Source organism: Hemibagrus wyckioides, linkage group LG11, assembly GCF_019097595.1.
Source record: "Hemibagrus wyckioides isolate EC202008001 linkage group LG11, SWU_Hwy_1.0, whole genome shotgun sequence".
Classification (NCBI taxonomy): Eukaryota; Metazoa; Chordata; class Actinopteri; order Siluriformes; family Bagridae; genus Hemibagrus; species Hemibagrus wyckioides.
This window is the reverse complement of record NC_080720.1, coordinates 2,475,852-2,499,851: the sequence shown is the minus strand read 5'-3', so window position 1 is coordinate 2,499,851 and position 24,000 is coordinate 2,475,852. Positions and strand designations below refer to the sequence as shown.

Genomic DNA, 24,000 nt, shown 5'->3' with positions numbered 1-24,000 from the left:
GCTGAACTGAGTCAGCGATTCATTCAAAGAGTGATGTAAATAAATGAAAAGGAGTGGGTGGTTTAGTATATAACAGAGTGAGTGAAGAAGTGAATGGGTAACAGAATGAGTGACTGAATGATGGAGTAGGTGACTGAATGATGGAGTAGGTGACTGAATGATGGAGTAGGTGACTGAATGATGGAGTAGGTGACTGAATGATGGAGTAGGTGACTGAATGATGGAGTAGGTGACTGAATGATGGAGTAGGTGACTGAATGATGGAGTAGGTGACTGAGTGACTGAATGATGGAGTAGGTGACTGAGTGACTGAATGATGGAGTAGGTGACTGAGTGACTGAATGATGGAGTAGGGGACCGAATGATGGAGTAGGGGACCGAATGATGGAGTAGGGGACCGAATGATGGAGTAGGGGACCGAATGATGGAGTAGGGGACCGAATGATGGAGTAGGGGACCGAATGATGGAGTAGGGGACCGAATGATGGAGTAGGGGACCGAATGACCGAATGATGGAGTAGGGGACCGAGTGACTGAATGATGGAGTAGGGGACCGAGTGACTGAATGATGGAGTAGGTGACCGAGTGACTGAATGATGGAGTAGGTGACCGAGTGACTGAATGATGGAGTAGGTGACCGAGTGACTGAATGATGGAGTAGGTGACCGAGTGACTGAATGATGGAGTAGGTGACTGAATGATGGAGTAGGTGACTGAATGATGGAGTAGGTGACTGAATGATGGAGTAGGTGACTGAATGATGGAGTAGGTGACTGAATGATGGAGTAGGTGACTGAATGATGGAGTAGGTGACTGAATGATGGAGTAGGTGACTGAGTGACTGAATGATGGAGTAGGTGACTGAGTGACTGAATGATGGAGTAGGTGACTGAATGATGGAGTAGGGGACCGAATGATGGAATAGATGACTGAATGATGGAGTAGGTGACTGAATGATGGAATAGATGACTGAATGATGGAGTAGGTGACTGAGTGACTGAATGATGGAGTAGGTGACTGAATGATGGAGTAGGTGACTGAATGATGGAGTAGGTGACTGAATGATGGAATAGATGACCGAATGAATGAGTAGGTGACTGAATGATGGAGTAGGTGACTGAATGATGGAGTAGGTGACTGAATGATGGAGTAGGTGACTGAATGATGGAGTAGGTGACTGAATGATGGAGTAGGTGACTGAGTGACTGAATGATGGAGTAGGTGACTGAGTGACTGAATGATGGAGTAGGTGACTGAGTGACTGAATGATGGAGTAGGTGACTGAGTGACTGAATGATGGAGTAGGTGACTGAATGATGGAGTAGGTGACTGAATGATGGAGTAGGTGACTGAATGATGGAGTAGGTGACCGAATGATGGAGTAGGTGACTGAATGATGGAATAGATGACTGAATGACTGAATGATGGAGTAGGTGACTGAGTGACTGAATGAATGAGTAGGTGACCGAATGATGGAGTAGGGGACCGAATGATGGAGTAGGGGACCGAATGATGGAGTAGGGGACCGAATGATGGAGTAGGGGACCGAATGATGGAGTAGGGGACCGAATGATGGAGTAGGGGACCGAATGATGGAGTAGGTGACCGAATGATGGAGTAGGTGACCGAATGATGGAGTAGGTGACCGAATGATGGAGTAGGTGACCGAATGATGGAGTAGGTGACCGAATGATGGAGTAGGGGACCGAATGATGGAGTAGGGGACCGAATGATGGAGTAGGGGACCGAATGATGGAGTAGGGGACCGAATGATGGAGTAGGTGACTGAATGATGGAGTAGGTGACTGAGTGACTGAATGAATGAGTATGGGAGTGAATGATGGAGTAGGTGACTGAGTGACTGAATGAATGAGTATGGGAGTGAATGATGGAGTAGGTGACCGAATGATGGAGTAGGGGACCGAATGATGGAGTAGGGGACCGAATGATGGAGTAGGGGACCGAATGATGGAGTAGGTGACCGAATGATGGAGTAGGGGACCGAATGATGGAGTAGGGGACCGAATGATGGAGTAGGGGACCGAATGATGGAGTAGGGGACCGAATGATGGAGTAGGGGACCGAATGATGGAGTAGGGGACCGAATGATGGAGTAGGTGACTGAGTGACTGAATGATGGAGTAGGTGACTGAATGATGGAGTAGGTGACTGAGTGACTGAATGATGGAGTAGGGGACCGAATGATGGAGTAGGGGACCGAATGATGGAGTAGGGGACCGAATGATGGAGTAGGGGACCGAATGATGGAGTAGGTGACCGAATGATGGAATAGATGACCGAATGATGGAGTAGGGGACCGAATGATGGAGTAGGTGACCGAATGATGGAGTAGGGGACCGAATGATGGAGTAGGTGACCGAATGATGGAGTAGGTGACCGAATGATGGAGTAGGTGACCGAATGATGGAGTAGGTGACCGAATGATGGAATAGGTGACCGAATGATGGAGTAGGGGACCGAATGATGGAGTAGGTGACCGAATGATGGAGTAGGGGACCGAATGATGGAGTAGGGGACCGAATGATGGAGTAGGGGACCGAATGATGGAGTAGGGGACCGAATGATGGAGTAGGGGACTGAGTGACTGAATGATGGAGTAGGTGACTGAATGATGGAGTAGGGGACCGAATGATGGAGTAGGTGACTGAGTGACCGAATGATGGAGTAGGTGACTGAGTGACCGAATGATGGAGTAGGTGACTGAGTGACCGAATGATGGAGTAGGTGACTGAGTGACCGAATGATGGAGTAGGTGACTGAGTGACCGAATGATGGAGTAGGTGACTGAGTGACTGAATGATGGAGTAGGTGACTGAGTGACTGAATGATGGAGTAGGTGACTGAGTGACTGAATGATGGAGTAGGTGACTGAATGATGGAGTAGGGGACTGAGTGACTGAATGATGGAGTAGGGGACTGAGTGACTGAATGATGGAGTAGGTGACTGAATGATGGAATAGATGACTGAATGATGGAGTAGGTGACTGAGTGACTGAATGATGGAGTAGGTGACCGAATGATGGAGTAGGTGACCGAATGAATGAGTAGGTGACCGAATGAATGAGTAGGTGACCGAATGAATGAGTAGGTGACCGAATGAATGAGTAGGTGACCGAATGATGGAGTAGGTGACCGAATGATGGAGTAGGGGACCGAATGATGGAGTAGGGGACCGAATGATGGAGTAGGGGACCGAATGATGGAGTAGGGGACCGAATGATGGAGTAGGGGACCGAATGATGGAGTAGGGGACCGAATGATGGAGTAGGGGACCGAATGATGGAGTAGGGGACCGAATGATGGAGTAGGTGACTGAATGATGGAGTAGGTGACTGAGTGACTGAATGAATGAGTATGGGAGTGAATGATGGAGTAGGTGACTGAGTGACTGAATGAATGAGTATGGGAGTGAATGATGGAGTAGGTGACCGAATGATGGAGTAGGGGACCGAATGATGGAGTAGGGGACCGAATGATGGAGTAGGGGACCGAATGATGGAGTAGGGGACCGAATGATGGAGTAGGGGACCGAATGATGGAGTAGGTGACTGAGTGACTGAATGATGGAGTAGGTGACTGAATGATGGAGTAGGTGACTGAGTGACTGAATGATGGAGTAGGGGACCGAATGATGGAGTAGGGGACCGAATGATGGAGTAGGGGACCGAATGATGGAGTAGGGGACCGAATGATGGAGTAGATGACTGAATGATGGAGTAGGTGACTGAGTGACTGAATGATGGAGTAGGTGACTGAATGATGGAATAGATGACTGAATGACTGAATGATGGAGTAGGTGACTGAATGATGGAGTAGGTGACTGAGTGACTGAATGATGGAGTAGGTGACTGAATGATGGAGTAGGTGACTGAGTGACTGAATGATGGAGTAGGGGACCGAATGATGGAGTAGGGGACCGAATGATGGAGTAGGTGACTGAGTGACTGAATGATGGAGTAGGTGACTGAATGATGGAGTAGGTGACTGAGTGACTGAATGATGGAGTAGGGGACCGAATGATGGAGTAGGGGACCGAATGATGGAGTAGGGGACCGAATGATGGAGTAGGGGACCGAATGATGGAGTAGGGGACCGAATGATGGAGTAGGGGACCGAATGATGGAGTAGGGGACCGAATGATGGAGTAGGGGACCGAATGATGGAGTAGATGACTGAATGATGGAGTAGGTGACTGAGTGACTGAATGATGGAGTAGGTGACTGAATGATGGAATAGATGACTGAATGACTGAATGATGGAGTAGGTGACCGAATGATGGAATAGGTGACCGAATGATGGAATAGGTGACCGAATGATGGAGTAGGTGACCGAATGATGGAGTAGGTGACCGAATGATGGAGTAGGTGACCGAATGATGGAGTAGGTGACTGAGTGACTGAATGATGGAGTAGGTGACTGAGTGACTGAATGATGGAGTAGGTGACTGAATGATGGAATAGATGACTGAATGACTGAATGATGGAGTAGGTGACCGAATGATGGAATAGGTGACCGAATGATGGAGTAGGGGACCGAATGATGGAGTAGGGGACCGAATGATGGAGTAGGGGACCGAATGATGGAGTAGGGGACTGAGTGACTGAATGATGGAGTAGGTGACTGAATGATGGAGTAGGGGACCGAATGATGGAGTAGGTGACTGAGTGACTGAATGATGGAGTAGGTGACTGAGTGACTGAATGATGGAGTAGGTGACTGAGTGACTGAATGATGGAGTAGGTGACTGAGTGACTGAATGATGGAGTAGGTGACTGAGTGACTGAATGATGGAGTAGGTGACTGAGTGACTGAATGATGGAGTAGGTGACTGAGTGACTGAATGATGGAGTAGGTGACTGAATGATGGAGTAGATGACTGAATGATGGAGTAGGTGACTGAGTGACTGAATGATGGAGTAGGTGACTGAATGAATAATGTTAATTATGCTTTTTTACACACAGTCGCAGTTCGGTTTTAACTCTTTTTTTTTTTCTTCTTTTCTCTCCATGTGACACGTTACGTGAGCGGTCTGATTAGCCGCAGTGGCATTCCTGCAGGGTTGCCAAACGTCGAGAGAGCCCTCGTGAGCATCAATGTGGCTCCGCTGGAACTTGTCCACTGATTTTAATTGCTTTTAATATTCACAAACGAGCTGTAATGAGAGCTAATATTACTCTTTGTAATGGCTGTGTGTGTGTGTGGTGTTGGGGATGTGGAGGTGAAGATAACTCAATTACCATGTGCTCTTGCACTTGATATCGAGTTATCTACACACACACACACTTGCATGACTCTGCCGAAATGTATCAACTTGGTTCATAGTCATAAACAGCACTGGTATTTGGGGTGTGTGTGTGTGTGTGTGTGTGTGAGGCGGGATATTGGCAGGAAATCAGGAATGTGTGAAAGAGAGAGGGAGAGAGCGTAGGATTCTTGGTTTGGTCAGACTGAATTGTATCACATGAGGCAGTTTAAGCCGTGTTCCAGTATCAAGGTTCGCTTGTTGGCCTGCTATTGTTGATTTTTTTTTGTCTCTTATATGTTTTTTTACACTCGTCATCCACAGTATCCACGTTAATATCGAATAGAGTAACCTTCTTTTTAATATTAGACAATTAAGCCTGTTATATTATAACTAAAAAGTGGATTATTTTACTTATTTTACTGATTATTTTACTAGCTCTTGGTAGCAAGTGATGCGAAGTACGATCACAGTGTAATATATTAGTCGAACGAAACATTTTTTAGTAATTAACTAACAGATCTCAAGTTCAAGTTCAAGAAGCTTTATTGTCATTTCAACCACATATATCTGACACAGTACAGAGTGAAATGAAACAGCGTTTCTCCAGGACCCTGGTGCTACATAACCATAGAACATAAAGTTCAAACACAAAAAAACAACACAGAGCTAGGACAGGAGTTTGTCTTAGCCACATAAAGTGCAGAGTGTGCAGCTGGGTGCAAACAGAGCAACGACAAGACAGTGCAAAGAAAAAAGAAAAAAAAAGATCTGAGTGAAATGTCGACGTTTCGGACCGTCCCATCGCGTTTCCAGTGTCTCTGTGCTTTCCTGTCATCCGTATACAGACTTCTACTCGGATTATGCTAGCTAAATCATTGCTTGGGTCCCATATTACCTAGTTGATGCTGATTTTGCTTACAGTGTCATTTTAGGGTTTTTTTTTGGAATTTATCAACAATTCTTGGGTAAATATGGACATTCTTGACATTTTTGACTTGTTTCTGTTCTCATTCGACCTTTACGCTGCATAAAATACACACTTGCTTAAATATCTAGCTTTAGACATTACTCGCGGTTTGCTAGGCTGCTTAGCAACAGTGTTCTCCTTTTGAACGCACCATTAAATATAAATATTCCTATATGAAATATATTAATGTGTGTGTTGAAGTGTTTTTTCCACAAAGATTTATCTGTAGTTCTTGTTCCTTTCAGAGTGGGTGTGGACCCTGATCAGGACCTTCAGCCGTGTGGAGACAGCTTCCAGGTCCTTCAAGGGGTGAGTGCAGTCTGAACTATCTTGGTCACGAATGAAGTTGAAGTGTCACTGGCTTTGTAGGCAATAACCTTCTTCAGTAGTGGTGTTCATGGAAATTCTTAGCGCGGAGAGTTGCTCCTAGTGAAAAAAAGTGGGCGTTTCCCTTTAAAATAGGGAAACTCGGCCCCTTAGTTCCAGTGAAAGGAACTCTTAATGCTTCAGCTTCATACCAAGACATTTTGGACAATTTCATGGTCTTTGTGGGAACAGTTTGGGGATGACCCCTTCCTGTTCCAACACACCAGTGACCAAAGCAAGGTCCATAAAGACATGGATTAGCGAGTTTGGTGTGGAGAAACTTGACTGGCCTTCACAGAGTCCTGACCTCAACCCCATAGAACACCTTTTGGATGAATTAGTGTGGAGACTGTGAGCCAGACCTTCTCATCATGACAACATCAGTGCCTGACCTCACAAATGCTCTTCTTCTGGAGTGGAATGGTCAAAAATTCCCATAAACACACTCCTAAACCTTGTGGAAATCCTTCCCAGAAGAGTTGAAGCTGTTATAGCTGCAAAGGGCGGGACAACTCCATATTACATTCATGTGCATGTAAAGGCAGATGTCCCAAAACTTTTGGCAATATAGTGTATGTATCATAAAAGGCTTAAAGCAGTCATTGTAGTATTTATACACATACACACAAACTCTTAAACCTCTTAAAAGTCCACTTCTCTTAACACTATTTGATCTTAAGAGCTCTTTTAAGGGTTAAGCTTCTTTCTGAGTAACTTTTCATCTTCACTAGGATCTTTTCTTTCATTATAAGGGGAAACGCCCACAAATCTAAACATTGTATTGACACTTACACCAAGAACTATATACAACCCCAGATTAACCTGGGGTCGTATACAGTGAACACCTAACGCTAACCACGAGCGTGAACACCTAACGCTAACCACGAGCGCTTCGCTTGCAGGAATGTTTTGTTATACCCTTTACGTGCAGCTACACCATAAGTGTAGTTCTACCTAAAGCAGGAACGGAAACCTCTGACCACATCTTTCAGCTTTCTACACATACACACACATACATACGTTTCATAAGAAGCCTTGCAACAGCAATATATTTTCCTATTATACTTGAACAATGTTGTATCTCTCATCTGTCATGATGCTGCCACTCCCATGCTGCACATCTGGAATAGATTCAGATCAAAAGCTTCAAGCTTTTTTTCCACATGATGCTCTGATCATTATGGGCAATAAAGGGGTGCATTTTTGTGTTTCATCACTTCTAAAGGCTGGTGATCACCTGCAAACTTCAGTCTAGCTTTATATTATTATTATTTTATATTTCTTCATTCTTTGTATAATATCCTTCAGGTCATGGTGATGTAAGACTCTCTTAATGTACACACTCTAAACACCTGATGTTTGGGATCTCCATTTCCTTCATCTCTGGGAAATAAAGGGTTAAATTGTGCCGCTTTACAGAGCGATGCAGCATCTGTCAGGCTCCAGAATTTTTATATTTGTGTATTCAGTTGTTTGGAAATAGTTTTTTTTTAAGGAAGAACCAGATTTGTAGAAGTTTTTTTGCAAAAAAAAAAAATGGCACTGGTGCTTGAATACAGCCACAGCTGCACTCCTTCTTAACTCCTAATTCTGACAACTGACCTGTTCATACTGGACCTTCACACTGTGATCTTCATACTGGAATTTTTCTGGAATCTTCCAGACTTTTTAAAGGGACAGTATACAATTTATGGATTTAAAATGCCCTCAGAGGGAGGGAGGGAGGGAGGGAGGGAGGGAGGGAGGGAGGGAGGTAGGTAGGTAGGTAGGTAGGTAGGTAGGTAGGTAGATAGATAGATAGATAGATAGACAGACAGACAGACAGACAGACAGACAGACAGACAGACTTTATTGATCCTATGAGAGAAATTCTTGAGAGACTTCTCAAAAGAAATTACAAATTTTAGCATATTTTAATAAAACTTTTTCTCCTAGGTGTGTGTGTAAACTTTTGGCCTTGACTGTGTATACACTATATTACCAAAAGTTTTGGGACGTCTGCCTTTACATGCACATGAATGTAATATGGAGTTGTCCCACCCTTTGCAGCTAGAACAGCTTCAACTCTTCTGGGAAGGCTTTCCACAAGGTTTAGGAGTGTGTTTATGGGAATTTTTGACCATTCCTCTAGAAGAGTATTTGTGGGGTCAGGCACTGATGTTGTGATGACAAGAATCTCTGCTCTAATTCATCCCAAAGGTGTTCTATGGGGTTGAAGTCAGGACTCATGTCATGTTGGAACAGGAAGGGGTCATCCCCAAACTGTTCCCACAAAGACCGTGAAATTGTCCAAAATGTCTTGGTATGAAGCTGAAGCATTAAGAGTTCTTTTCAATGGAACTAAGGGGCGGAGCCCAACCCCTGAAAAACAACACCTGAACTCAATGGTTTGGAGGGGTGTCCCAATACTTTTGGCAATATAGTGTAGACTCACAACATGAACCAAAGACTTCTTTCTTCCCAGATGATTCTTCCGTTTGTTTCTCAGCGTCTTGTTGCATGTATAATCTGGGGTTATGACAGACGATGAAAGATGAAATCACGGCTTATTTTTTGTTTGCAGGTCAGATAGCGAAAGGGAACTAAATGCAGGTTGGAAGTAAAAATGCGAGCGGGAAACTGAAAATGTGGAAATGTGATGGTGGTTTTTTTTTTAGTACTTCAGACCTAATCTGCATCGAGGGAAGAAAATAAAACGTCAGCAAGTTTTTCTGTTGTTCAACAGATCTGTCGCTGAGCTCGTGAGAATCTCGTACACGTGACTAACGTACAATGGACTGTCGCTTAGAGACTCTGCTGAATTTCTCTCCTCTACCTTTCTGTTTTCTGTAGGATGGAAGTCAGCAGGAAGGCCAGAGCAAGACCAAGCAGGAGAGCGCCTGGCTCTTCAGACTCTGGTACACTTTTGACCACAAGTATCCTTTCAGCATTTTGGAGGTCAGCTGCTCTTCATTTACACACCGCACCTTTTTTTTGTCTTTCTTTCCGTCGTTTCACTCGGCGCTCGGCATCCGCCGCCTCGTGTCGAGAAGGATGAGCGCAGCATGCCGTGACAGGATCTGAGAGAGTGCTTCCAGGTGAATAGCGCTGCAGGGAATTGAATTAAGAGATGAAGGGAGAGAGAAAGAAAAGAAAGGAACAGGGGAAGAGAAGAAATCCAGGGATTAAGAAAGCAGCACCGGAGTCAAGACCACACCCTGTTTTACGTCTGTAAATTGTAAATGTCTCGACTTAAGAAAATCACCTTCTCCATCTTCCTTTAAGTCTTTTTTATGATCAGGAACTAAACAACAATTGCGTAGTTCTTCGCTAACTTGTCTAAACCATCACTAATCACTTTTCCACAATCATTAAGGCAGTAATTAGCAGCTGTGTATATATATGTATATATGTATATATATATATATATATATATATATATATATATATATATATATATATATATATATATATATATATATATATATATATATAAAAGCAAGAAGGTTTGGCATTTTGGAGTTCTGGACCCCTCAGCATGTTAATGAGCTTTAATCTAGTGTGTTGTCATTTCCATAGCAACGGCTCGCTGCAATTTATCAAAAACGTGCATATATATGTTGATATGTTGAACGTTGATGGAGTCTCCAGTGTCAGAGCCTCGTAACAGTAAACAGGAAACATCGTGATGATGTTGAGGATGATGATGATGATGATTACTAACTTCACAACCAGTCAGAAAAAAAAGGCGTGTCTGTTCACCCGTCAGTCAGACGTTGACGTATTTTAGGGGCGTGGCTTAAGAAGAAGCACAGAGGTGTGAAAATCACTGATTGCTTCTTTAATTAGCAGAATGTTTTCTGCTTTGGGAATGGGAACAATGGGAACAGGTGTTGAGGTTAATTGTCGTGCTTATTAAACGCATCTTTGCATGTTTTCTCTTTCCTCATCTACTTCCTGCACAGACGGGGCCGCGAGCTCCCCAGATGACTCAGAGCTGTTTGTTGCCGACGAGCCACAAGGGTGTCTGTGCTCCTACTAACACGACATGACCTCCTGCGGTTTTTTTTTGTGCGTGTATGTGTGTGAAAGTTTATGTGAAAGTTTGTGTACCAAAAACATATTTATTATTTACATTTATAACCATTTTGTGCAGGAAGAATTCTTATTCATTGTTCATATATCTGCTCACTACAAAGGGTACAACTACACAAAAAAATTAAATAAATAAATAAATAAATAAAATCACCATTTGAAATGCAGCCTCAGAAAAAGTAATATAATTTATTAATAGTATATATGTATGTTTTAAATGATCCACTTCCAGGTGATATAGTAATTTTACAAAATCTACTGATTAAAATATTTTATTTAATTTTACTTTTATGTATATTCTTTGTAATGTTTTAAGTATAATTAAAATATCTTTTAAATTACTTATTATTACATAATTTTAATTATATTTATTAATAATTAATAAATTAAAAGTAAGTTATTTTATTTTACTTATATATGAATACATTAATTTTAATTTATATAATTTATATTCAAATTTTAAATACAATTAAAATATATTTTAAATTACGTATTCTTACAGACGTTTTATTTTTTTTAATAAATTATTTTTTTTATAATGTCCACATCCCCAAACTGTTCCCACAAAGTTGGGAGCATGAAATTGTCCAAAATGTCTTGGTATGAAGCTGAAGCATTAAGAGTTCCTTTCACTGGAACTAAGGGGCCGAGTCCAACCCCTGAAAAACAACACCTGAACTTTTTGTATATAGTTTACATTAATATATAGATGACATTAAATCTTGTTTTAATATTTTTATTATTATTATTATTATTATTATTATTATTATTAAGAAAGAAGCTGTAGAAGATTCACCCCCAGAGTGCTGAATTGATTTTGTTGTGTTTCTATTGGACTGAATTCTGCTGTGACACGAACCGCATTAACGTCAGCGTCCGTTCGATCCTGTGACACACATCGACTTGCTTGGAACAGAGCTGGATCCTGCAGAACGGCGTTCATGCTGTGCATAAGTATTGGCCCCCCTTGGTTATAAATGGAGGAAGGATACCCAGCCTAACAGCGTGTGATGCAGACTTTGTGCTGCTTTGCGTTTTAATTAGTAAACGATCATATTCGTGTTTTTTGAATGGTTTAACAGTTGGAAAATAAAATCCGAGTGGTGGTGTAAGTAGGTAGATGATTAGCCATTCAGCTCTGTCTTCAGTTTAAATGGATTCCTGCAGCAACAAAAGCAGATGACGGCCCCCTGAAATCCATTAAAGCTAAATGTGCATTTGAATAGCAGAGTGCTGAGTAAAGCTCCAGCCAGGAGTGTGTGTGTGTGTGTGTGTGTTCTCTGTCAATGAGTAAATCAGCTACTAAAGACATCCAGAGTGTCTGAGAACCTGATTGTGTTCCTGACAGGCCTTGAGGGACGATGTCATCTGGTTTCCTGGTGAAGAAATGAAACCGGAGAGGAAAAAAATATCAGCTCTTAGAATTTTAGCAGCACAGTTTAAAGAGGATGTGCAGGAATAATTCGATCTGAGCGAATCTTAGGGTTTCTATAGTAACAGCTCATTCACTGGGATTTGATGGAGTACTGATGGATTACAGAAGGTTGTGAGTCTGAATCCCAGCACCACTGAAAACTGCCCCTGTCGGACCCCCTGAGCAAGGCTCTTAACCCTCAGCTGCTCAATCAGATAAATAGGAGTCGCTCTGGTGAAAGGTGTCTGGGGAAAAATACCGTACATGTTATCCATGTGAATCACTTGTATGGTGAAGAGAGGTTTGTTTATCGTTCTTGGAAGGAGTCTCCAGCGTCAGAGCTTTGTAACCAAAAGTTTTCAGACACTGTGCGGTTTCTCTGTAATGTAACAAGCTATAGCTTTTAAAAATGGTTTATTTAATGTACAGTCGCACCAGCGCAGCATTTTGTAGGCAATAATGACTTGAAATCTTTATTTGTTGTGGTATATGAGCAGGGCAGCATGGTGGCTTAGTGGTTAGCAGTGTTGCCTCACAGCAAGAAGGTCCTGGGTTTTAATCCCAGGTTTTTTTGTGGAGTTTGCGTGTTCTCCCCGTGCCTGTGTGGGTTTACTCCGGTTTCCTCTCACAGTCCAAAAACATGTTCATTAGGTTGATTGGTAATTCTAAATTGCCCATAGGAGTGAGTGTGAGTGTGTGTGGTTGTCTGTCTATATGTGTGGCCCTATGATGGACTGGTGACCTGTCCAGGGTGTACCCCTGCCTTTCACCCAGTGTGTGTTGGGATAGGGTCCAGCAGATCCCCGTGACCCTAATTAGGAATAAAGTGGGTATATGTGCACTTCAGGTTGTACCATGACCGATAAAGAGCTTTTTAAGTGGTTAATATACACATTACACATCTCTGAAATTGATTATTTTTCTATAAAAGCACAACCTGTAGTGTTTTATTTCTTGCTTCCTAAAGAGCATCATTCAGTGAAATGTGTTAATAACAACTCAGTGTAGTGATTGTTTATTGTGGGTAAGAGGAGACTCTTTGTTGTTTATAGAAAAGTCTTGATACTCGTTTTCTGTTCATCGCTCCTTAACCTTACACACAGCTACCTGAAACCCATCCTGACCCACAGTGGACCTCCGCTCACCACCACCTTACCGGCCTGCTGTGGACCGCTGGCACGCTTCCTCACCAGCCCTCAGGCCTATGAGGTATCACACACACACACACACACACACACACACCCCTTTCTCTCACTGTCCTTTAACCTGAAATGGTAAAAAATGCTCATTATCCGGTGTTTTGTCTATATCTGTGTCATTAAAAGTAGAAGAAAAGCAACAGAATAAAAATAGTTGGAAATAAAATAAAAATAATTCCATGTTCAAGTAAAGGGGAAAAAATATATAGAAAAAAATCTCCATGCACATTTTATGGATTGGTGGAAGAAGCCAAGGAATAGCGATGAAAAACACTCCTACATCACGGTATATATTTTTTAATACATTTTGTATATATTGATTATTTAATTTTATTTATTTTTCTTGTTATCTGAAGCTCTGACTCTGGCAAAATAATTTCCTTCAGGTTAATAAACTTCTAGCTTATCTTATAATGGAATTTTTGCATATTATAAAGTTTGAAATCAACCGTAAAGGATATTTACTTTAAAATCTAATCTTCCTCTGTGGTCAGACATCAGCGCCGGACTCAGCGGAGTTCAACTCATTGTTAGGGAGATTTCAGAAGGTCAAATCCACGTCAGGTTTCATTTAAATCGAGACGACTTCTACAGACCACATTTTATCTTTAATCTTTATTGTATGTGACTGCCGATGCGTTAATTGACACACGGCACGCTGGTGTGCATGTGGATTTGACTGCTTCCTGTTATCACATCCTGTTGCGCTGCTGCAGCTCTAACTCTGTTTATCAAAATGTATTTCATATAAAAGTTGACTTATCATTACACTGCCCTTACAGCAGATACGTGTTAGGATGTCTCCGGTCAAACACCGCGGCCTTTAATTCCACTTTTTCACATTTGCGTTTCTCAAAACAAGAGTTAACACCTCACCCTTTTCTGCTTTCTAAAGGAATGAGTCATCGGTTTTGCTGCTGCAGCTTAGCATTTAATAATAAACTTTCTTTTTATAGCATCTGTTTGGCATGCAAATGCAGCTCAGTGAGCTCAGCTTTACCCACAGATAAAATGCAGCAGAAAAAATTATACAGAAAATAAAACATGTAGTTAAGATCTTCTTCTTCTTTGGGCTTTTCCCTTCAGGGGTCTCCACAGCGAATCATCTCTCTCCACCTATCCCTATCTTCTGCATCCTCAACACTTACACCCACTAGCTTCATATCCTCATTTATTCCATCCATATACCTCCTCTTTGGCCTTCCTCTTTTCCTCCTGCCTGGCAGCTCCATGTCCAACATTCTCCTACCAATATACTCACTCTCCCTCCTCTGGACATGTCCAAACCATCTTAATCTGTCCTCCCTAACTTTGTCCCCCAAACGTCCAACATGAGCTGTCCCTCTGATGTACTCGTTCCTAATCCTGTCCAACCGTGTCCCTCCCAAAGAGAACCTCAACATCTTCAGCTCTGCTACCTCCAGCTCTGACTCCTGTCTCTTCCTCAGTGACACTGCCTCTAAACCATACAGCATGGCCGGTCTCACCACTGTCCTGTACACCTTCCCCTTGATTCTCACTGATATTTTTCTTTCACACAGAACTCCCGACACCTTTCTCCACCCATTCCAACCTGCCTGCACTCGCTTCTTTACCTCTTTCCCACACTCTCCATTACTCTGGACTGTTGACCCCAAGTACTTAAACTCCTGTACCTTCTTCACCTCTTCACCCTGTAATCTTACTGTTCCACTTCCCTCCCTGTCATTCACACACACGTACTCAGTCTTACTACGACTGACTTTCATTCCTCTTCTCTCCAGCACAAACCTCCACCTCTCCAGGTTTTCCTCCACCTGCTCCCTGCTCTCACTACAGATCACAATGTCATCTGCAAACATCATTGTCCAAGGAGACTCCTGTCTGACCTCCTCTGACAACTGGTCCATCACCATAGCAAACAGGAAGGGGCTCAGAGCCGATCCCTGATGCAGTCCCACCTCCACTCTGAACTCCTCTGTCTGCCCTACAGCACACCTCACCACTGTCCTGCTCCTCTCATACATGTCCTGCACCACTCTGACATACTTCTCTGCTACTCCTGACTTCCTCATACAGTACCACAGCTCTTCTCTTGGCACCCTGTCATACGCTTTCTCCAAGTCTACAAACACACAGTGCAGCTCTCTCTGACCATCCCTATACTTCTCCATCAACATTCTCAGAGCAAAAATTGCATCTGTTGTGCTCTTTCTGGGCATGAAGCCATACTGCTGCTCACAAATTTCCACTACCTTCCTTAACCTAGCTTCCACTACTCTTTCCCATAGCGTCATTGTATGGCTCATCAACTTTATCCCCCTATAGTTGCTGCAACTCTGCACATCACCCTTATTCTTAAAGATCGGCACTAATACACTTCTTCTCCATTCCTCAGGCATCTTCTCACTCTCTAGAACCCTGTTAAACAGACTAGTTAAAAATTCCACTGCCGCCTCTCCTAGACACTTCCAGACCTCCACCGGGATGTCATCAGGACCAACTGCCTTTCCACTTTTCATCCTCTTCAAAGCCTTCCTGACTTCATCCTTTCTAATCTTATCTACTTCCTGTTCCACAGAGTTCACCCCTTCTACTCTTTTTTCCCTCTCATTTTCCTCATTCATCAGCTCTTCAAAGTACTCCTTCCATCTCCTCCGTACACTCTCCTCACTTGTGAGCACCTTTCCATCTCTATCCTTAATAACTCTAACTTGCCGCACATCCTTCCCATCTTGATCCCTCTGCCTAGCTAACCTGTACAAGTCCTTCTCTCCATCTCTAGTGTCTAACCTAGTGTACAACTCGTCATACGCCTTCTGCTTGGTCTTAGACACCTCCCTCTTCACTCTGTGCTGTAACTCCTTGTATTCCTGTCTATTCTCTTCAGTCCTGTCCATGTCCCTTCTTTTTCTTGGCTAACCTCTTCCTCTGAATACTATCCTGAACTTCCTCATTCCACCACCAAGTCTCCTTATCTTCTTTCCTCCTTCCAGATGACACACCCAGCACCTTTCTTCCTGTCTCCCTGATCACTTCTGCTGTAGTTTCCCAGTCATCTGGCAGCACTACCTGACCACCCAGAGCCTGCCTCAACTTCTGTCTAAATTCCTCACAACATTCCTCCTTTTTCAGCTTCCACCACTTGCTTTTCTTTGACCTCTTCTTACAGACCATCAGATTTATCCTACACACCACCATCCTATGCTGTCTGGCTACACTCTCTCCCACTACCACTTTACAGTCACTAATCTCTTTCAGATTGCCTCTTCTACATAGGATGTAGTCTACCTGTGTGCTCCTACCTCCACTCTTGTAAGTCACTCTATGCTCCTCCCTCTTCTGAAAATAAGTGTTAACCACAGCCATGTCCATCCTCCTAGCAAAGTCCACTACCATCTGTCCTTCAAGGTTCTTTTCCTTAACTCCAAACTTGCCCATCACCTCATCACCACCTGTGTTCCCCTCACCAACATGTCCATCACCTCATCTAATTCACTCCAGAATCTCTCTTTCTCCTCTAACTCACAACCTACCTGTGGGGCATAACCACTAACAACATTCAACATCACCCCTTCAACCTCTAACTTCAGACTCATCACCCTGTCTGACACTCTCATCACCTCCAGAACATTCCTCACAAACTCCTCCTTCAGGACCACACCTACCCCATTTCTCTTACTATCCACCCCATAATAAAACAGCTTGAATCCTGCTCCTATACTACGAGCCTTGCTACCCTTCCCCCTGTTCTCCTGTACACACAGTATATCCACCTTCCTTCTCTTTATCATATCAGCCAGCTCTCTACCTTTCCCTGTCATAGTACCAACATTCAGAGTTCCTATTCTCAGTTCTACACTCTTACCTTTCCTCTTCTCTCTCTGTCTGCACACTCTCCTCCCTCCTCTACTTCTTCGACCAACAGTAGCCCAATTTCCACCAGCGCCCCGTAGGTCAACGGCGCTGATGGCGGTTGTTGTTAACCCGGGCCTCGACTGATCCAGGATGAAATTTAGAGTACTGACGATTCACATGGTTAAATTTGGCAATGTTTTACGCCGGATGCCCTTCCTGACGCAACCCTCTCTATTTATCCGGGCTTGGGACCGGCACAGAAGTCACTGGACTGTGACCCCCATGGCTAGATTATGTAGTTAAGATCATTGAAGTAAATAATAAGGAATAAACAGGAAATAATAATAATAATAAAAATAATAAATAATAGAAAATATAAAAATAAATAATAGAAAATCCAAATATTAATCTAGATGAAATCTAAAATATTTTTTTTAATCTGCTGTTTATATGATAGTTTTGGATGAATTTTATTTATTCCGAAATATTAGACTTTGTACCTGAGAATTTTCTCTTTTTGCTCGTTTAAAAATCCAATCATCTTGTTGCGAGTATTAAAGATTGCTGTAATATAATTCCTGTTATTATTCCAGTTCAGTTGTACTCGGGTTTTTTATTCGCTACACAGCTCGGCCAGTTAAAACCTCCATGAACCTCAGATTCATATTCAGATGCGATTCTGCTGCTGGAATTTGGACCAGCCGCCGGTCAGGAGCCGATTACGGCCTGCTGTCTGCGCTTAACGTCAGAGATTAAAGTCAGATTTTAAAAAGTATCTTTCACTTCTAGAGATTGTTTATGGCTTCTGGGATTTGTAAACTTCCTGTTTGAGGGTTCTAGATAGAACTGTTAAAAGATAAACAGACCAAAGAACCCTGTAAGGATCTAGATTTCATCTTAAAATGACACTTGGGAGTAATCGTTGATACGGTGATGCTGACGTTTATGTAAGAAGGATTCTGTGTAACGTGTATGGAAGGAGTCTCCAGTGTCAGAGCTTCAGTTTTCCAACATCTTTAGGACAGAGAGAAGAAAGACATGAGGTGAGGGTACTGCTGTGACGTAAATGAGAAATGTAGCTATAAATGGACAAAAAGTCTGTTGTCTTTTTAATCAAACGCTGCTGTTGTGAAGGAGGAATAAAAACTCACACAGGGTGATGGGTGCCATTATTTTTGTTCTGGGTTCCAGTGTCAGTACACAGGAAGTTGAATGGAAAGCAGAGTTAATACTGGGGCTGACACTGGATCTAAAGTTTATTCAGAGTTTATTAAACCCGCTTCCTGTCACGGCTCTGGGGAGGAAGTGTCTCTTGGCGAGTTCCTCAATAAACAGGCTTTATTCTGACTCGATGATGTTTTTTTTGTGCTGGTGTGTTGAAGGTGTCCGAGAAACAGAACGCCACAAAATCCAGAGAAGATGCGCTCCGGGTTCTCCATTCACACAAAAGAGGCTTTCAGTACCGAGACGGCGTGAGCCGCCGGCTTCTTCTGTCCGAAGCCGTGAAGAACGCAGCTATTCAGTGCGCAGTCACAGTCCAATGCGTTCTGGCAAATTCCTCTGTTCAGCTCAATGCTGATACTGTAGCCGCAAGAGACGCTTGGCTGATCTCACAAACGTCTCACAGTCCTCCATTGTGCTCCTCACACACAATGAGCTGAATGTCTCGGCGGCCCGTGCCCTCCTGATCCCCCGCACTTTTATTCGGAGTGGACAAAAGCAAAGTCAGTGATCGTCACGGCGCTGAATGTCACGTCACTGTCACAGCGCTGGCTCCGATAGAGCTTTTCACCCTCTGGCTTCACGAGAAAATACACTTCATGGGCTGTTTATTTGTACGCACACACACACCATCAATTCACAGCTGTGATATACAGAGCGGATATTTTTCTAAACACACAATACACGTCTTTGGTAAAAATAAAAAAAAATAATAAAAAATCTGATGTTAATGTGATGTCTGGGGGTTCGGGGGCGTGACCTTTCATCACAAGATGACCAGCAGTGCTGGATTTTTGCTAACAGATGTTGGAAAAGTGATTTCCAGTCTGAACCAGTCTTAAATTTACACATTTAGCTCGTTTGCTGTTTGGTTTGAGACGAAAGTGCGAGTCGTTTCGCTGTAATCCAGAAAGTTCTAGCCTGATGGTTTTTATCCATTAATAGTTACATCACAGCTTGTCGTGTCATTGTGTACAGTATGTCCTGTCTTAGAGACATTCCAAAGTGCTGATGCTGAAGACTCCTTCCATAAATGATTCAAAAGATAAATCGCTCCATCACTGAAACAAAATTTCGTAAAAGCAGATAAACCGATTCCCATGTGAGAAACCTAACAGAAACAGCATAGGGCTCCTGCATGGTGTCTACACGCCGTGTGTGCTTGGCCCCCTAACCCGTCAGCAGAACTACGGCTCTGTCCTTTGGCAAAAAATAAATAAATAAATAAATAAATAAAAAATCCTGCTTTCATAAGCATAATTTTATTTAAATTATCTCTTATATTTTATATTCCAGTTTAACATTTTTAATTTAAATTCTATTTCTTATATTTAATATTTTAGTTTGACATTTTTATTAAAATTATTTTTTATATTTTATATTCTTGTTTAAATTTTTATTTACATTTTATTTCTTTTTTCTATTTTACATTTTTTATTTAAATTCTATTTCTTATATTTTATTTTCTAGGTTTATTTTTATATTCTAGTTTTAAATTTTTATTTAAACTATTTTATATATTTTATATTCTAGTTTTACATTTTTATTTAAATTATATTTTATATTGTAGTTTTACATTTTTATTTAAACTATTTTATATATTTTATATTCTAGTTTTACATGTTTATTTACATTTATTTTATATTTTATATTCTGGTTTTACATTTGGCTGAGTGTGTGTGTATGAATGTGAGTGTGTGTTAGTGTGTGTATATTTTAATGTGTGAGTGTGTATCTGTGTATGATGGTGGGTGAGTGTATGAATGTGAGTGTGTGTTAGTGTGTGTATATTTTAGTGTGTGTGTGTGTATGAGTGTGTGAGAGTGTGTATCTGTGAATGAGAATGGGTGTGTGTGTGTTTTTGAGTGTGTGAGTATCTATCTATCTGTTTGTGTGTGTGTATGAGTGAGTGTGTGTGTGTGTGTGTGTGTTTGTCTCTGTGATTGTGTCTGTATGTTTGAGAGAGAGGGGGGTGCAGAGGGAGACAGGGTAAGAGAATGTGTGTGTGTGTGTGTGTGTGTGTAAGAGAGAGTGTGTGTGTGTGTGTGTGTGTGCATGTGTATTTGAGTGTGTGTGCGCGCGTGTGCAGGCAGCACTTCATCAATCTGCCCCAATGAGTTGCCCTGTGGTCTGTGTGTGTAGTCCATTTATTCCTCATCCTTTTGTTCCTTTCTCTTCTTTCGACTCTTCCAGTCAATTCTCTTCAGTAATGAAGTGAAAAACTGAATGCTACACTGACCTCAGAGTCTTGGTATAGAGGTGTTTTATTACACACTGATGGAAGGAGTCTCCAGTGTCAGTGTGTGCGGAGTGTGTGTGTGTGTATGTGGAACTATGTGTGTGGAGCTCTGTTTGCAGAGTGTGTGTGTGTGTGTGTGCAGCTGTGTGTGTGGAGCTCTGTTTGCAGAGTGTGTGTGCAGCTGTGTGTGTGGAGCTCTGTTTGCAGAGTGTGTGTGGAGCTGTGTGTGTGTGTGGAGCATCATCACCACCTGAGAGGATTTGATCCATTGATCATGTATGTGTATGGAATTGATGTGTGTGTGTGTGTGTGTGTGTGTGTATATATATATATATATATATATATATATATATATATATATATATATATATATATATATATATATATATATATATATATATATATATATATATATATATATATATATATACACATACACAGTGAGGGAAAAATGAGAGGCAGAATAAGAACAAAAAAATCCAGAAAAACACATTTCAGAAAAGTTCTACATTGATTTGCATTTTAATGAGTGAAATAAGTATTTGACCCCAGATCAATCAGAAAGATTTCTGGCTCCCAGGTGTCTTTTATACAGGTAAGGAGCTGAGATTACAGTAGGAGCACTCTCGGGGAGTGCTCTTAATCTCAGCTCCTTAACTGTATGAAAGACACCTATCCACAGAAGGAAGCAATCAATCAGATTCCAAACTCTCCATCATGGCCCAGACCAAAGAGCTGTCCATGGATGTCAGGGACAAGATTGTAGACCTACACAAGGCTGGAATGAGCTACAAGACCATCGCCAAGCAGCTTGGTGAGAAGGTGACAACAGTTGGTGAGATTATTCCCAAATGGAAGAAACACAAGGACTGTCAATCTTCCTCGGTCTGGGGCTCCATGCAAGATCTCACCTCATGGAGTTTCAATGATCATGAGAACGGCGAGGAATCAGCCCAGAATTACACTGGAGGATTTTGTCAATGATCCCAAGGCAGCTGGGACCACAGTCACCAAGAAAACAATTGGTAACATTACGCCGTGAAAGACTGAAATCCAGTAGCGCCCGCAACGTCCCCCTGCTAAAGAAAGCACATGTACAGGACCATCTGAAGTTTGCCAGTGAACATCTGAATGATTCAGAGGAGAACTGGGTGAAAATGTTGTGGTCAAATGAGACCAAAATCCAGCTCTTTGGCATCAACTCAACTCGCCGTGTATGAAGGAGGAGGAGGAATGCTGCCTATGACCCCAAGTACACCATCCCCACCATCAAACATGGAGGTGGAAACATTATGCCTTGGGGGTGTTTTTCTGCTAAGGGGACAGGACAACTGCACCGCATCAAAGGGACGATGGACGGAGCCATGTACCGTTACATCTTGGATGAGAACCTCCTTCCCTCAGCCAGGGCATTGAAAATGGGTCATGGATGGAATGACCAGCCTGCCAATGACCCAAAACACACGGCCAAGGCAACAAAGGAGTGGTTCAAAAAGAAGCACATTAAGGTCCTGTAGTGGTCTAGGCAGTCTCCAGACCTTAATCCCATAGAAAATCTGTGGAGGGAGCTGAAGGGTCAGCCACTAAACCTTAATGACTTGGAGAGGATCTGCAAAGAGGAGTGGGCCCAAATTCCTTGAGATGTGAGATGTGTGTAAACCTGGTGGCCAACTACAAGAAATGTCTGACGTCTGTTATTGCCATCAAGGGTTTGCCACCAAGTACTAAGTCATGTTTTGCAAAGGGGTCAAATACTTATTTCACTCAATAAAATGCAAATCAATGTAGAACTTTTCTGAAATGTGTTTTTCTGGATTTTTTTGTTGTTATTCTGTCTCTCACTGTTCAGATAAACCTACCATTAAAATTACAGACTGGTCATTTCTTTGTCAGTGGGCAAACGTACAAAATCAGCAGGGGATCAAATCATTTTTTCCCTCACTCTATACACACACACACACACACACACAGAAGTAAAAGTGTTCATGACCAAGAGTTGGGTACAGTTCTAGTTATGATGTCATCTGTTTACAAAAATAAATGCCAGGAGCTTCCTTTATTTCAGTGATATAAAGAACAGGAAGAACATTTAATATCCGTGTGTGTCTGTGTGTGTGTCTGTGCGTGTGAGCATGTGTTTGTGTAAGAGTGTGTGTGTGTCAGAGAGAGTGAGTGTGTGTTTTAGTGTGTGTTTGTGTCAAAGAGAGAGTGGGAAACTGTGTGTGTGTCAGAGAATGTGTGTGTGTCTAAGAGAGATTGTGTGTGTGTGTGTTTCCTCTTATGTTAAAAGTCCAGTTCCACTATTTACTCCTGTGTTTCTACAGTGTCCTTCATGATCCTTGTGTGTGTGTGTGTGTGTGTGTATACATCCCTCTCCCCTGCCTCATCTCCCACTTGTCCCTGTGCTCCACAGAACAGCGAGCAGTTACAGGACACGGACTCGGACCTCATCCTGACGGACCGGGACCTGACACTGACGTACGGCGACACGGCCATCACAGTTAATGGCGCCTCGTCCTCGTCATCGGCGTCGGGGCCGAAGAGCGGCAAGCGCAACGGCAGCACGTCCGAGGAGGCGCTGGAGAGAGAGCTGGACTCACGTGAGCAGGAGCTCCTAAGCCGGGGAACGCGGCTGGTTTTCCCCATGGAAGATCACGTCTGAGACTCCGCCCCTACTCACTGACTTCTCCCTCTGCACATTTCTCTCTCTCTCTCTCTCTCTCTCTCTCTCTCTCTCTCTCTCTCCCTCTCCCTCTCCCTCTCCCTCTCCGTCTCACACTCTCCACCCCCCCCCCACCTTTCCATCCTTCTCTCTCTCTCTCCACACCTTACTCCATCTGATCCTCCTGTGCTGCTTTAGAGACATGGGGCAGAAGAGAGGGGCGGAGTCCCAGCGAGAAGATCTCGTGTGTTTACTGAACTGCGGAGGACGCAGAACTTTGGCGATACTGTGATTCCAGAAAATAGACTTGATTTTTCAGAGCGTGGTGAGGAACGTCGGGAATGCTGGAGGAGATGTGGGTCAAAATTGGCTGGATGTGGGGAATTTTTTTTTGTTTCGTCTGCCCACACTGACGAGCTGAAAACGTGAATGCTAAGAGTATAGACGTGAAGTCTGTCTGCCTCACAAGCCTCGTGTAGCTCCTTTTATCCCTCACGCACGCACGCACACACACACACACACACACACACACACACACACACACACACACACACACACACTGGCTGAGATCTGGGATCAGGGCGGGAAAAGTTCAGAGTGAAGTCAGAGTCAGAGTTTTTGAAGGAAACAAGTAACAGCGTTTAAAGATGCTTGAGTGTTCAGAGTTTAATCATTAACTGCATCCTGCATCATCTCACCTGTTCACTAAACACACACACACACACATTATCTCACCTGTTCACTAAACACACAC

At 42.8% G+C, this 24,000-nt stretch overlaps 1 protein-coding gene across 4 annotated transcripts in view; it reads left to right on the top strand.

Annotated features, from left to right (window-relative positions):
* Positions 1-24,000, top strand: part of slc9a7 (solute carrier family 9 member 7) — a 53,838-nt gene that overhangs the window by 29,782 nt on the left and 56 nt on the right. For 2 of the 4 annotated variants that reach the window (XM_058402363.1, XM_058402365.1), the window contains 4 exons: positions 6,480-6,543; positions 9,433-9,515; positions 13,192-13,297; positions 22,998-24,000. The exon at positions 22,998-24,000 is cut by the window's right edge and continues 56 nt beyond it. In XM_058402363.1, coding sequence (XP_058258346.1) covers positions 6,480-6,543; positions 9,433-9,515; positions 13,192-13,297; positions 22,998-23,246 — 502 coding nt within the window. In that variant the 3' untranslated portion in view covers positions 23,247-24,000. Of the gene's footprint in view, positions 1-6,479; positions 6,544-9,432; positions 9,516-13,191; positions 13,298-18,506; positions 19,068-22,997 lie in introns of those variants that run through there. The other 2 variants (XM_058402362.1, XM_058402364.1) reach the window with 2 other exon arrangements.